General features: G+C 40.1%; 2 protein-coding genes across 2 annotated transcripts; both read left to right on the forward strand.

Moving 5' to 3' along the window:
- Positions 1-37: 37 nt before the first annotated feature.
- Positions 38-3,563, forward strand: TRMT10C (tRNA methyltransferase 10C, mitochondrial RNase P subunit). Its single transcript, XM_032192459.1, has 2 exons — positions 38-98; positions 2,050-3,563. Exon 2 carries the CDS (start codon positions 2,081-2,083, stop codon positions 3,323-3,325), a length of 1,245 nt encoding a protein of 414 aa, XP_032048350.1. The 5' UTR covers positions 38-98; positions 2,050-2,080; the 3' UTR covers positions 3,326-3,563.
- Positions 3,564-3,795: 232 nt separating this feature from the next.
- On the forward strand, positions 3,796-13,100 carry PCNP (PEST proteolytic signal containing nuclear protein). Its single transcript, XM_032190947.1, has 5 exons — positions 3,796-3,859; positions 7,442-7,662; positions 9,690-9,764; positions 10,285-10,340; positions 11,298-13,100. Exons 1-5 carry the CDS (start codon positions 3,802-3,804, stop codon positions 11,425-11,427), a joined length of 540 nt encoding a protein of 179 aa, XP_032046838.1. The 5' UTR covers positions 3,796-3,801; the 3' UTR covers positions 11,428-13,100.
- The last annotated feature ends 3,020 nt before the right edge of the window (positions 13,101-16,120 follow it).

Here is a 16,120-nt window from a genome sequence, read left to right on the forward strand (position 1 = left end):
AGCTCCTCCCCGGGCATGCTCTGCCCTTTCCGCTGACGGCGAGCACAAAATGGCGGCGGGCGGCGGCGGCGGCCCTTAGCGACGCGGGGAGGAGGCAGGTGCGGGTACGGGGCGCTGAGGGGAGGAGGAGGCCTCATGGCGCCCTCATGGCGCCCTGGAAGGCTCCCGGGAGGGCTCTGGGGACGCTCTGCGGTGCTCGGGGGAGCGTTAGGGGTTTGGCGTGGTCCGCGTTGGAAGTTAGGGGGAAATCGTGTTTTAAAAAAAAATAAAATGAGAAAAGCGGTTGTGGTGCTGCAGCTCTAGGTTCTCCAGGAGGTGGTTCAAACGCTGCAGGTTGGCTGCGTAGAAAAATAACTTGGTTGTTATCAAAAGCTGCGATCAGGTGTTCAGATTGTGGAAATCTGTCTTTCAGTTTCACTGGAGCTCCAGTAATAGAAGTTATTTGAGGAGTCTGTCCCTTGGCTTCTCCAGTTGGATGGCAGACATTCTCAGATTATTAATTTTGTTGGGATATTTAATACTTAGATCTCAAATTACAAATATTTCTATTGTAACACTTAAGCATTTTCTCTTGGCTTCACACTGTTAGGTATTTTTGTTAGTTTTATCTTAATGAAAGGAAAAAATGAAAACTCGGTCACAAATTTTGATGAGTTACGGTATCACAGAATCATGAATGTTGGAAAAGCCTCCAAGATCATCTGGTTCAACTGTCCCCCTACTGCCAGTATCACCCACTGTGTTTAAATGCACTTCATTTTTATATAAATGTTTATTAATAATTTACCTGCCCAGATGCAGAGCCACAGAAAGAGTATGTTAATTATATGTTAATTCCAAAATAAGTTTAATTTGTTCTTCTGTACATCTGATTATTTTCAGGTGGTAAGTTATTGGGGGAGATTCTGAATTATATTTTTAGAATCTTAAGCCAATTTTTATGTTTCGGCCAAATCATTTTTTTTTCCTTTAACATTCACTGAATCTTCAGATCTTCCTTAAGTAGATTTGCATTGGATAAGGAAAATACTAAACATTCTTTGGTATTTTTCTTTCTACAAACCTCTTACATTTAAGTACAAATGTGTGTGAGATTAATGGTTTCCTGTCCTTAACTTTATGCAGTGATACTGGTTTCACAGGCAGTCTAGCAAAAAGAAAGAAGATGGTCATTTCCTGTACTAGTTCTTTGTTGCTTCATTTTGTTTTTGTTCCAGGAGCTGTCTAGCAAATCAGGTATGGAATCTCATTTGGCTGGGATGATCACACTTTTTTTTCCCTGTTTTCTTCTTTTCCACCACCTGGTTAGTTGACTGTAGGATCAATTCACTGACTTGGTTCATCGTGTGGCCATGTGAATGTTTGCACTGCTGAGAGAGCCAGGAACAAGGGCTTCAAGGGATATAAGTGTGTCTTTACTGGCAGTAGCGTTGGTTTAGCAAAACTATAGCACTGGTAGCTCCACTACTTCAGTGACCTGCAATGTGGAAATGCATGCAAGAATTAAAAAGCAAGTATTAAAGTAAAAAGGAAAAACTTGAGTACCAGAGTTTGCTAATAGACCTTTCTAACACAATAGAGAACAAAAATGTGATCTTCTTTAATACAAAGTTATTCCAGAAAATGTTACTAGGTGAAGCACCTTATCAATTTTCACAGTGTAGGCAAATTAGACCAGGTTGTGTTTTTAAAATAATTTCAGATTATATGCGGCATTTTGCTTACGTTTGTTGCAAAGGCTCTTCTTTGTCAAATGATGGGAGTAATGGAAATAGATCTCAGCCAATACTTAAAGGCTGACTGCATTTTGAAGTGCAGTAAGTGCCACTGTTTGAAGTAGTAGAGATAACCACGTCTATTCGTGACAGCAATACATACATCATTTTTATTTAGAAAGAGTAGTAAACCAATAGTGGAAGCGGGAATTCCTAGTGTTCCCCAAGAAGCAACTTACTGTCTGTTGACATTAATAAAGATGATTATCTGTGTGTGTTTTCTTCATGACAAGTTTTCTGACAAGTTTTCTTCACCTCTTATGCTGTTTTGCAGATAAGCGTTTTACCACAGCACGTGTCCAAGTATGCAGTCTGCTAACATGCTTCTGAAAAAGCTCGTAAGATATTCTGTCTTTCCATTTGCTGCACAACATGGGATGAAAAAGGATTTGTTTTCACTCAGTAGGACTCTGATTTTATCACATTGCCTGAAGGAGGGCAGTTCACGCAGTCCCTCAGAAAAACTAGATTTAGATGCGTGGAAGGAAGTAATGAAATCTGGGTCGCAAGAAGTCAGTGCGACAGCCTCAGAGCCTAAGGAAACTTCCACTTTGGCTGCTGCACGTGAGATTCTGGAGATGTGGAGACTAGCTGGTAGATTGGTTCCAGAAAATGTCACTGAAGAACAGCTAAAAACGTTTATAGAATGTCCTTCCAAGTCAGCCAAAAAGAAGTTCTTAAAATTTTTGTATCTTAAAGAACTTTACAAAAAAAGTGAGAAAAGGAAGACAGAGGAGAGAAAGGAAAGGAGGCTAGAAATGCAGGAGAGCGCTTCAAAAACTGAAGAGCCCAAGAGGAATCCGTTTTTATGTTTGTGGACCAGCTCTATGGACAAAATATACAACTGGAGGGTAGCTCAGTCAATGATCTTTGGCCAACCTCTAGTATTTGACATGTCTTATGAAAAGGATATGTCAGACAGAGAAGTAGCAAATACAGTGAGACAGTTAGTATTGAGTGAAAGTTGTAATCGAAGATCCATGGATCCATTCCACATTCACTTCTGTAACTTCAAAGATGACAGCCTGTATCACAAGGAACTTATCAAACATTATAGAGAAGCGTGGGGCAAACTGCTTATAACTGTGACAGACCAGTGCTACACAGATATCTTTCCGAAGAATAAACTTATATATCTGACTGCAGATTCTCCCAAAGTCATGAAAACTTTCGATCACGACAAAATCTACATTGTCGGGTCTATGGTTGACAAGAGTATAAGAACAGGAGTCTCTTTAGCACAGGCAAAACGTCTGGGGCTGGAGACTGCAGCCCTTCCGCTGGAGAAATACTTGCTTTGGAGTAGGGGTGCCAAAAATCTCACACTGGATCAGATGATGCATATTTTATTAACCCTGAAGGATACCGGGGACTGGAAGAAGGCTCTGGAATTTGTTCCCAAGAGGAAGTACACAGGCTTTGTAAACAAGCCTGTGCATGAATTGAAAACGGCCTTAAACCTGGTCAACGCGCTTAAACTTCGGAAGAGGCAAGGTGAATTACGAAAGCAATTTGCAAAGAACTACTCCAAGAAGCTAACACAAAAGTAGAGTGCTGAGGAAGAATACGGTATTTGCGGGCAGGCTGTACCCTCGAACGCTCCAGTTTCTGTGGACTTGCAGAACTGTATTTGAGTCTTTGTCACTAAAAATGCAATTGTTAGTCCAACTGAGATGACCTTTGTGAGGGGTGATTTTGTAAATTGACCGTGTCATGGGGCAGACGGGATTTATTTGTGCGTTGTTGGAATTAACGTGCGAGGAAGGAGATAAAATTGGCTGTTCACAGCGCCTGGCTCCGTGCAGTTGTGTGTTTGGGGGGGGGGGGAAGGCGGACCTGCTCGTCAGGGGCTGCCGTGAGGCGCCCGCGCTCCCTGAGGCGCGGTGGCGCCGGAAGTGCGTCACGCCCGCCGCGCCTCGGGGAAGAAGGCGGGGAAGGAGGAAGGGAGGAACGGGGCCGCCCCGCCCCTGTGGCTGCGCGGGGGGCGGTGCGCATGCGCGGCGCGGCAGGCGGAGGCGGGGACAAAATGGCGGACGGCCGGGCGGAGGGCGACAAGGCGCGGCGGCCGCAGCAGCCCGCAGGAGGTGAACACGCAGCGCCTCGCCCCGGGAGGGAACGGGAACGGGGAGGGGAAAGGAAGGGGGCTCAGCGGCGGCCACGGGGGGTGGGGGGAGCCGGGGGAGCTGCCCCCGGCCGGGCCGTGAGGGGACGGGGCCTGGGCCCGCCTCAGGGCTGGCCGCGGCCCCTCAGGAGCGGGGCGGCCGCAGCGCTGCTGGCGCCTCAGGATCTGCTTTTAGCAGCTGCGGGACTTGTACAAGTAGAGATAGATGGAACGTTCCTCGTGTGCCATTTTAAGCACCTTGGTGGCCTTCTTTTTCCCCCCCTTTTTTTTTTTTTTCTTTCAATTTCATCAATCCTCAAGTTTTCAGTCTGATTTTATGTTATTCCAACCTTAACTCGGATATTCCTGTCTTCTTGTGTATTGCTTATCATCAGTTCTCTTCAAATCTGTAATCGTGCTTCTTTCTTTCCTTCTCTCCTTTTTTTTTTTTTTTTTCCCCCTCATGACTTAAAATTGAGAAAATAGTGGCCTTGCAAATCTAGAGCTTCCCTTTGCTGTTTTTGGTTTAAGCATATCTAGAAACTGGTGGCACTTCTTTGATCAGTTAAAAGATTAAATTAAGCTTGTAAACCAATTAGCGTAGCCTCAACAGTGAATGTCATTTCTGATGATCACCAAAATATGAACAGTAACACGTGATCTGGGGTAGTTCCTAGACTCTTGAAACCCTGGTGTTTTGTCTTTGTTTTTTTTTAATTTGGTTTTATACCTTCTAAATTCTAGTAATATAACCACTGGACGGCACCGCTATATCAGGTGTTCATGCTGTCCTGTGCACTTCTTCGGTGTGCTGGAACGAGCTATGGTGCATTGGCCCTAATGAAAGGTGTCGTTCACTGATGACATTTTAAAGCAATTTAGTTTTTCTTTTGGCAAGTTTTTTCCCCTTAAAGTTAACTTAATTATGACTCTTTAATGTTTTTATCCCCACTGCACAGCAGTCACAATCCCACGGACAACATATCCTGTGATGCTCTGCACCAAGCCCTCTTGGTCCTGTCACTTGGACCACCTAGGCAGTGGAGGTTGTCCACTTGCTTAGCTTGATACTTATGAGGAGAACTCATCTGTGAAGCAGCTTCTGATTACTATGATCCATTAAAGAGCAGTGGTCAGACTAGATCTCAGAATAGTGGTGCTCGTAGTAGGTGAAAAATGACCACCTGAGATTTCTAGGAAATAATTAAAAAGCCTTAATTAAAAAAAAAGTCTACCTTGGCTTGAGAAATTAGACTGGTTTAATGAACAATATACGTGTGCATTTATAACTGTTTGCTCTAGGAATATAATTTTTCTAGACACAACTGTTCCCACACTCTCCCAATTGTCGTGAGCTCTTTATAGCACCTTCAGCAAGTTGAGTTTTTTGTAAGGAAGCAATTTCTTCCATCAGTCTACAGTTTGTCCTAAGCAGAGCCTGTCAAAAGTAGTATTTATAGTTCAGTGGTGATAGAACCTAATTTTGAGACCAGGGTTGTTTAACATTTCATAGAGAAGGGTGAGAAAACAGGTGTGGGAGTTGATACAGCCAACCCTAGATTGTCTTAGACATGATGTTTTTTGCTTAGCAGTACTGCAGAATTCACAGCCAAAGCAGTGAGCTGCAGTCTAGTGCAGTTCAACTTCGCTTCAAGGTGGCCTGGCTCAGGAACCTGGACTGGGCCAGTGTGCCCTGACATCTGGGCTGCTGCGATTGTCGTATCTTACAAAGAGGCAAACTTCTAGACCCACAGTTCCCAAACTTTTCAGTCCAGTGTAACTTTTCCCTCCCTTCAAATCACCTTACATGCTATGGTGTAAACTAGATTAGTCTAATAACTTAATATTCTGCTTAATGTGATTTCATGGACAAGCTGTAACCAGCTTCTCAAAGCACTGCAGAGTGGTGTTTGTAAAACGCTGCTAAGACAGCAGCCAGTACCCAAGGTCACTCGTGTAAATGTTGCCTCTTCTCTTTCGTCTTTATTCGTCACTTCTGTATCTAGAGTCAAATTTCTAGTGGTGCAGACTAATACTGTTTTTGAATAGAGTGAAGTTAGAGATTTTTATTTCTCTGTGTGTTGTATATATGTTATATAGTGATCTGTCATCTTCCCAAAGGTGAATAATAAATGAATTTTTATTCCAATCACTTATTATCGTGATAACTAGAATAGTGAGGTAGAAAGGGTATATTCTGCTAATATGACAATACCAATGATTTGGGAAATAGCAGAAATATATATATACGTATATATAGATGTATATATAGATGTGGATAGGCAGTAAATGCACTGTGAATGGATGCCTGAAAAAATGCAATATTGAGCAGTTACAAGCTTAAACTGCAAATTGAGGCAATGTTAAGAAAAATTATATACACTAAATTGAAGGATACTTCTATTTTTCTCATTTCAGTTTCCTCATGTCCCTGGTTTTCCTTTCTCCTGACATTGTGTGCCTCCTTTTTTTTCCCCTCAAAACTGAAATCTTGTTGACCCCAAATTCAGACTAGCTTCTCTCGCATTGCTCTGCCCTCTTTATCTGCTTTTTGCTGTTAGAGAGCAGTGCTAAGAAATTTCTTCCCTGGTGGCCTGCTTTTGCACCATGTGGAGGGTCCTTTTTTCCATTCCAGATGATGAGAAACTGGTGCTAGTTAGAGTTTTTCTTATTCTGATAGTATGAATGCTTTCCTGTCCTTTCTCCAATGCATGCTTTTTTTTTTTTTTTTTTTTTTTTTTTCCTCCCATCTGCTACTGCAGTGATTTGCTTATTGCAGCAGCAGAGAAATGTATTTTTGCTGAAGTGTTTACTATGTTCACCATGAGTCTTCCAAGGACACCTTTGTGCCTTGGTGTAGCTGAAGAAGCCGTGTCTATAGGAGATGCAAATGTGATTCGAGTCCTTTTTCCTCTGTGAATCATTGTTCAGCTACTATGTTTTCTGTGACATTGTACAAAACCAGAAAAGATGAAATCTCTATATATGTTTTTCTAGTGCTGATTCCTTCCTCAAGCAGAGCTTGGCAGATTTAATACAGATGAGATGTGGACAAGCAGTGACTTGAAACATGGTTGAGACAGACGGCCTCACTCTAGTCACTTCCATGGTCTTAGAGTTGTGCCAGACAAGCCTAGAGACTGGCATGGACACGTTTTTGTAAAAGTTGGGTAGAATTAAATTTATCTTAAATTATCTGCTGTAGATTTGGAATTGGGATTCTGATTGTGAAACCTTATCTGTTGCAACTTAAACCCTAAAAAGATTTAGTCATCTACATTTAATTTACTACATGAACTTTGACTTCCATACTAAATAAAGAGATGGTGCTTCAAGATTGTTTTCCTGGCTCGTACACAAGAAGTTCTTTACAAGTAGTGGAGTGCTTGTGGTTTCTTCTACTCGTTGTATTTTGCTGTCTACTAAATGTACATTGGTGACAACTGCTGTCACTAAAAACACCTAACCTATTGCACTCAAAGTATAATGCTTTATGAGGTTGCTGCTCCCATCAATCTGCTCAGTAAAAATAGCTCATCTTGGTAAGTTGTTTCGACTTCACCAGGACCTGAAGAAGAGGCAGAAAAACCTGTGAAAACTAAGACTGTTTCTTCCAGTAATGGAGGGGAAAGTTCGAGTCGCAGCGCAGAGAAACGGGCAGCTAATGAAGAAGCTGAAGACTTCACCACAAAGCCTGCCCCTGCCAAAATGTCCAAGTTTGGATTTTCCATAGGCAATCAGACAGCAAAGAAGACATCTGCAATATCCATCAAACTAGCAGCAAATGTAAGTTGTCTGAGGACTTTTAATTCTCAGGAAAGTGAGGTGAAGGGGAAGTACTGTGGGGAGGCTTCCTTGCAGAAGGAGTCTTGAATTAAATGCGGGTGACTTCACCTAAGTTAAAGACAGCACTGCGGGGCTGCATACTTTTGCATATGTAAGAACTTGCAGGCGATTAATCCCGGGTCAGTTGTCTCAGGAAGCGTAAGACTTGATGGAAATTAACTGCAGATCTTTGAACATACAGAATAATTTTGTAATGAGATTGGATAGTGGAATAATTTCCTGAGGGAAATGAGGAGACTCATTAAACTGTTCAAGCCACTTCAAAATGAGAGCTGGGAGCTCCGTTGCATGGGATGGTTAAAGGTGCACAAAAGCAAGTCCTCTCTGAGATGCCTAATAGGTCATCTTCACTCCAAAGATCATATTTTTGCATGGGAAAGGCTAGCTTGTTCTTCATAATTTTGCTTGTTACTTGCAAGGTCAGTGTGATTCATTTATCCTAGTGCACTCTTTTTTTTAACCTTGTTGAAGGACTTTTTGGGAAGCCTATTGAAATAATGTGAAAGAGATGAGACCTCTCTTAAGAATTTTTATGCCCCGTGTTGTCCAGTAAAGGTTATCCCTGTGCTTGTTTTAATGTGAATCTGATGCTTCTCTTTATTATCGAAGTAGACCTGTACTAGCTCAGGCACGGACAAGCCAGGTGCTGCCTCTCTTTAACAAAGTTTATTTATACTTTCCACATCCCACTGTGCTGAATAGGTTATAAACCCTTGTCTGGATTCAGTTTGGACTGTAATCATGAAAGGCTTGCACCTGCAGTGCCAGGATTTTACAGATCTGCAAAAAATGAAAAGAGTGGTTTGTTACATCTCCACATGGGAGGGAGATGTGGGCTGGCAGCATTCTGGGGTATAAATGCAATCAGGTCAATCAGACTTTGGAAAAATCAACAGAGCTGCCTTCTGAGCTACTAGCAAGCTTGGATTTCTCATGTAGGAGGCTATTTCCAGTGGCAGTAAATTTGGCTCAGGATTTTTGGCTTCCTGCATTTAGTGGGTGACTGACAGTGCAGCAGGTTTGACAGTGCTGTAACTCAACCGGTTTCCTTTTAGTCATTTCTGTACTTTCTTAGTATGCTACCTGTTCCTGTGGAGTCGAAGCTGTAAAAAATGACAGAATATTTACATGTTATAGGCTGTTGGATGAGCTGCAGGCAGTTGCCTAAGGACTCGTCTGCAGTATCAGGTTCCAAAATACGAATGTATACAGAATGATAACCAATGAAGTCAAAATGGAGGATGCACTGTGTATGACTGATTTAGATAAGTGGTAGTACTGTCGCAGCAAACTGTTAATGATGATTCAACACTTTTAGTAGTCTTACAGCAAAGACAGAAAGTAACTCAGATGTAAGTAGCCTGATACACTTGAAATAGAGGAGGGTATTTCTGGAAGTCTAAAAATACGCTTTTCAAGGGGCCTTATATTTATCAGGCCTCCATGGTGTGATGTGCAGTGATACTAGTTAAAAAGTATTGGATTGTTTTAAGCCAGAGAGCTGTTAAATTGTTAAAAGATGGGAAAGTAAACATATTCAGCTACCTGGCATTAATGGATAAGAAAACTCCAAAAGAATAATGTACAATAATAACAGTAGCGTAGTAAAACTCTGAACACCATGACTTAATGAAGTCCTGGTTTAATTGTTCATGTCATGCAGCAGAGGCTGTGTACCCCTGCAGTGTGCTAGGAAGTTGAGATTCACTTGTTTTCTTGTAATCTGAGAAGGCTCAGCTAGCTTTTCAGAGAGTATCTTGCACAAATGAGAAGCCATTTTCCCTTTCATTGGAGAGAAACCTTCACCTGTTTGATTAAAGCAAAAATACTTTTCCTCCTTGTTGCCCCCATCAGTTTAAATGAAAATGCTTGACTTTGTTTTACCAGATTATTTAAAATGAAAAGGGGAGTGTTTTTTTTTTTTGAGTTGGTAGACTTACTTTCCTTGTGCATTTCATCTCTTTCAGAAGCCTAAAGAGCCCGTTCCAACCCTTGCTCCAAAAACGCTTTCTGTAGCAGCGGCTTTCAATGAAGATGAAGATGTGAGTAATAAGGCAGTGACTGACACAACTTTGAGTCCTGTTGGTGTAGGTTAGAGTTAGGCAGAGACCAGTGGATTATTCAAGGTTTTTACATAATTGTGAAAACTTTCAGCTTAGAAACATCTCTCGTTTTTCTGCTTGAGTATGTACAATTTTGCAGCACTGTGTTGTTTCAAGAAATCATTAAACCTAAATTAACTTCTCCCTGAAAGTGAAATATACATAATTTGAATTAATGGTTGCTTTCTCTGGGTTTATTTTATTTATTCTTTTTTTTTTTAAAGGAGCCAAAGAGAAGTTGTGCTCCTTTTAGTTTGAGTATTTTGTCGTCGTGTTGCTGCTCCATCTTGAACAGAGATGATCAAAGGAAATTGTACTTGTTACTTTCTGTAACCTTGTAGAACCTGTGTTTTTGTTCTAAATCAAATCGCTTTCCCGTGGGACAGCATTCCCCATATTATCACTGAAATGTTCAAAAGATGACAGCCAGCCACGCTCTAAACTCCTTTTTCCTTTGTAGAGTGAACCAGAAGAAATGCCTCCAGAAGCTAAGATGCGCATGAAGAATATTGGAAGGTAGGTCAGCTGTGGTTTGCAGAAGGGTGAGCACATAAGAGTTTCTTCAGCTCAGGTCAGGTCTTTCAGATGGTTTACAAATACAGAAAGATGGATTAGGTTCAAAAGTTTTTCTTCAGACATCAGAACATTTTATCTAAAATTTCAGCTGTAGATTGAATTGTACATTTATATTTGCACTTTGGATCATACTTGCTGCCTTCTTTCTGAAGAATAAATTGATTCTGTATTGAATAGAAACTAGTTTGCGTCTCAAAAAGTATTATTCAAGAGCTACAAATTGCAAGTCTTCATGCTTGCAAACTAAACTTTATATCTTTCTAGTTCCCCGTTTTATGAATTGCCCTGAAATAATGTAGTCTGCTCAGATTTTTTTAAACCCATGCAAGAAAAAGATGAAGATTATGTCTTTCAGAGGGAAGAACAATAGCTGGTGTACTTTTGAAATAAATGTATGTTATTCTTTTTCTTGACACACATTTGAGACACAGTAGGGTCAATCTTAAAGTAAACATGGATACTTCCAGAGAAGGCTTCACTTAAATGAGGGATGAATTTGGGCATATATATTTTAAAGAGTCTACCATAATAGACTGCTTTTAAAGGCACTCCCCTGAAGGCTTACTGCTGCTCAGTGGATATTTTTTTCTACAGTAGCAGACTTGGATTTTTATTTTTGTAGCCCTTAAAACAGATTCTTCACTGCTAGCAGCAGTTACTGCCACTTCCTCTGCTGCCGCATCTCCTCGCTCTCTTGGTGTACCACAGACAGATGAGTTCTGTGGCCAATGAACTGTTGCCAAGCCAAGGGCTCCTGATGTAACTGAAAGAAAGATATGTGTGGTAGCTCCTGGCAGCAGGATGCGCCAGGAAAATCAATGTTTTCCCTTGTCCTGTTGCACCAATTAGTACAGTTAAATTGACTTTCTCAGCTGATACTGTTTTTGCTTTTCACAGGGATACACCAACCTCAGCAGGACCAAATTCCTTCAATAAAGGAAAGCATGGGTTTTCTGACAACCAGAAGCTATGGGAACGAAATATAAAATCTCATCTTGGAAATATCCATGACCAAGAAAATAACTAAATGATGTGGATTGAGGTTTGGGGGGAGGGAAGGGGATAACATTAAAGGAACAGTTTCCTTTTTTAAGAATGGTATAAGACTATCTTTGGAGCCACTTTTTTAAGATTTTGAGTGGTACACTAATAACTGAGTTTGAAATTAGAGGTAATTTATGTTTTGTATACAGATTTCAAGGCATTTGCTAATTTTGTAGTTTCATGTGATTAGTTTCAAAAGGTTACAGATAATAAAGAAATTGGAGTGGTACCTTTTTAAGATTTTTTTTTTTTTTGTCAGCGATTAAGGTGGATGAAAAAGGTTACTGTCTCTTTAATCAGGTTAACATTGAATGCTCTTGCATTCTCACTTCTGGCTCCCTCTTCCTAACAGGAGAAACAGTTGGCTCCTGGGAATACTGCTAAAGAGTGAGCATTGTTTGTGCTAGAAGTGTTACTGGACTATTAATTTGAATATGAATTTAAACAGGAAACATTAAGAACCTAGACTTTTTTTTTCTCCCTACAGTTAACTTTTTGTTTAGTCTCTGCAAACTAGGAATTACGTTGCTCTGAGTGGCTCTGGTAACTTAGCTCTAATTTTGTTTAAAACTTCATGTAGGATGTGTTACATTCTGTGGCTTGTTTCATCCTAAGGAAATGGGCCTTGTCTGTATATTAGATACAGTCTGTAAAGAATATTCACTACAAAGATAAATCAGTATTTTCAGTGTGCTCCTCTTAAATCATTAGCCTTGAGTAGTGCTTGTTAGCATTTCCTTGTGAATTAAATAGAGACTAATATTAAAAGCAGTAATAAGTGATACACAAAAGCCACCACCAAAAAGACAAGATAATGTACATTAAGTTTCCCATTTGGTTGAAATATTTTTCTTTACTATGCCTAGAAGGAATAAAAGCCACACCAAAAATCAGTAACTCACTGCTTAAGTATGAAAAATCGAAGATGCACTTTCCCTGTCTTGCTATTTAAAACAAAATGCCTTGATGCCTGTGACTTCAGTGGACACTATCAGGTTAAAAAAAAAAATGTTGTTTTTTCAGTCCTAATGCTCCTAGGAAGTGTCAACTTCAGAAATAACTTGCTCTCTTTCTGTCTGTCTGCCTTGTGCAGTAATTCTGAACAACGATACTGACATGGTCAGTGTAATTTCCTAGCTCGTGTACTTCAGAACAGTGCTGAAAGACTTTAAATCTGGTAAGGACCGTCTAAACTTCGGTCTGCTTTGGATTTAATAGTTTTAAAACATCTTCCTAGCAGAACTGTTTACTTAGAAATAATGAAAACTGACAGCAATGACAACAGACACCTGCAGAAACTGAAGGTTCTTTCTAGACTCAAATACCTGATAGTGTCAACCACTCAATTCATTTCAGCCAGGATCTGGTTGTAGAATTCAGTATGTTAATTGCTTTCATTCTGTCTCTAAAGCCTCTCTTCATGCTAGAGTTAAAACTGCAAGAGCAGAAGGGAAAGTGCATCTTCAAGTGTATTTTTTTATTTCATTTTAGGAAAGCTCTGACCACTTAGACTTTTGAGTTTGTACGTTCTAAAAAATATTTTTTGTATTTTTGTATTGTATGTGTAATCTTTTTTCTTTTGAAGTCTGATGCAGTTGAATACCTGTAACTATTTTCTTTAAAAGCCTTGTTATAAACGTAACATAAAAATGTATACATTATTTTTTTTTCCATAGCAGAAATCTTTGGTTTATTTAAAAAAACAAAAACAAAACAACAACAACAACAAAAATACACTAAAACTGACCTGGGGATTATTGGAGCTAGGCAAGACAAAATGAAGTGTTTTGCTTTTTGACTTATTATTATATGTGGTTCTGCTTGTCCGAAGAAATGCCCATCAGGTAGTAGTAAGTCACGGTGAATAGCTAGTTTAACTTGCTCCTTAGCAGTTACTTGCTACCTTCTCAGTCACTTGTGTTGGGAGAAAGCAAAAGGGGGCTTGTGGTAAGAGGATGACTGAGACCTATTCATTCTTATTTAACTTACTGTCAACCATGTCTTCCACATCCTTGGCTGAAGTAGACGTTGATTTCAGGTTTCGTGGTACTTCAGCTTAGAATCCTTTAAGAGACTGCTAGGCAGAACAGCAGACGTGCTAGGATATAGCTTTCACGTAAGTCACATAGCAAGAGTTATATTTATCTTATTTACTTGCATGGTCAATGAACGTAATCCTACCCCCTGTGAGAGACTGCAGCAACTTCTAGATCTGAGTTGGAGGTAAGCAGAGATCCTGTCTCACTCCAGGTATGAGTTCTACTTCCTTCTCAGTGTTGCGTGGAAGAAAATCAAGTCAGGATTGCCTAAATCCACTCAGGAGAATGAGTGCCTAACATGTTTGATCTTGTAATGACAAAGGTGTCTGTTTAATGTAGGGCCTGATGCAGGAAAGAACTAACCTCACAAGAATTGTCAAGGAAAATGTTAGCTAGAACTTCGCTTGAAGTTCTGCGCTTCTATTATGACAGTCGTAGTCTTTGAATGAATATAGTAGTATTGGGGAAATATTTTCAGTTTTTTTTTTTAATTTAGAAATTCAGGAATTGTAAAACTCATTGTAAGCTACCTGATTTAGCTATCTTAAGTGCTTCCAGGGCATTTGCAGAGACAGCTGCCTGGTATAGCGAGGTATGTATGCCTGTGAGTGGTTGAAACGTGTATCCATGCAACTTGTGCAGTTTTAACTCAGAAAGCTTTTGCTTGCTTATCAGTAAAGCTTTACTTAGCACCTGAGCAGCTTGTATCTTCAGCTAACATCCTGAATATTTTGCAAGTAGTGCAAACTGCCATGGCAACTGTCATATTGTAGATTACCTAATTACAATATTCAGCCAATTTTGACCAAAAAACTATCGTGTTGTAGTGTGTCCACTGGGGCATTAGCCACTGATGCATTCAGGCATTCGGGTGTGCTGAATTCCATATGCTGTGGGTAGTTTTATCGAAGCTTTCCTTGGGAGGAGACTCTAAGAAAAGTCAGCATTGGTGGAAAATAGTTGCTTCTGCTTCCTGAAGAGGCAAACCAAGTTTTTAAGTTACTGGAAATCACTGGGGTCACTAGAACTCATTTTAGGCTGCTGCAAGATAAGAACATAAATCTGTTTGGAGGAGCAACTGAATTTCGGGAAGGCTTTGTGGCTGCATATTTAGTAGCCTTAAAAGGTGTTCTGCAAATGTGTGTTCGTTTTTTCTTTTTTAATTATGTTTTTTAACACCCTGTGAACTGGGAAATGCCATGAAGGTCCTACAGAAGGGAAGGTTACATTCCAAAATCAGTGTGATTTGTCTAGTTCCCATGCCATGAGATGCTAGAATAACATAAAAATTGGACAACTAGCAACTTGCTTTTTACTTGATCCTATTAATACAGTCCTTATTTTTTCTTTTTTATTAATAAAGGGATCTTCTACTGTTCTTTAACTGCTGCATATTCACATCTTAAAAATTACATAGTGTTTACTTAGGAAAGGTGCTTGTTTAATAACTTTGAGCTGTTGTCTCAGGGCAGAGGCATAGGTATCTGTATAATTAGAAGCATAAACCTCGAGCTATTACACTTTAACTGCATATAACCTTGTTAAGTTTCTGTCTATGAATTTCCATTTAAAAGTTGGGCATGATAAGAGTCCAAGCAAGGGATTTAGTTACCAAAGTCAACCTTTAAACTCTACAGTGCATGCTTTTTGCAGTACAGGTCTGTATATGCAAGCTACCCTTTAGGGTAGGGTGACTAAGTAGGAGTGGTTGTCGCAGCTAGCAATTAAAATATGAACTTTCTGATCCAGTTACGTACAGTGAGATTTTTAAAAACCCTTGCTAATCTTGTGACAGCGGTTTTGGTTGTTGGTTTTTTTTTGGATTTCCAAATGAAACAGATGCACAGATGAAGTGCTTGTGTTTTTGTAGTGAGAGCTTTGCTGAAGCTTGAAGTCCTGAGCCTGTGTTAATACTTTCCCTGAAGTATGAACGTAATAATCTAAAGTAATGCAAGTTATAATAAAGGCATAACTATCACTCCTCCTCTCCCCCAGCTTTCCGTAATTTGTAGTCATAGTCATTATGTGTAAGTGTTGGTTGATTCCTAATAGGGTGTTATAAAATGCTAATTCTGCCTTTGCTGTTGTGAAAGAAGTCTAACTGTAGTAGCCTTTCGTGTTCATACATACACCTTAGCATTGCAAACAAAGAACAGTAATCATGAAGCTGGCAGATAGCTTAGGATATTAACACTAACTTGCACTACTGCACAGATAGATAGTAACACTTAATGCGGATGCTTGTATTTATAAAGCAGAGCCCTGTTACTAAGAATAGTACCCTTAAATAAAACCTTTCAAATGGGGGCAAGATTGAACAGCATTACTGAGCTTGCTGAAGAGCCACAGTAGACTTGTAAAGATATTTGACAATAACCTGAGAGTGAGGGTAGTGACTGAAGTCATTCCAGGCCTTTGACCATCTTATAGTTTAAAAAAAAAAAAAACACAAAACCACCCAGACAGTAGCTAGCATGCTGTCATGGGAACAGGTCTCAATGGAGAAGTGCTTAATAGGCACTAGGTTCCCAACAGCCAGTGGTAGCAGCAGCTGCCCTAACCTATGGTTAGTCCGTTACATGCATACTAGTAGGCCACATCACTTCTTCAGTACACAGCCTTTTGAATCCCCCCTTT

This window comes from Aythya fuligula, chromosome 1 (assembly GCF_009819795.1).
Source record: "Aythya fuligula isolate bAytFul2 chromosome 1, bAytFul2.pri, whole genome shotgun sequence".
NCBI lineage: Eukaryota > Metazoa > Chordata > Aves > Anseriformes > Anatidae > Aythya > Aythya fuligula.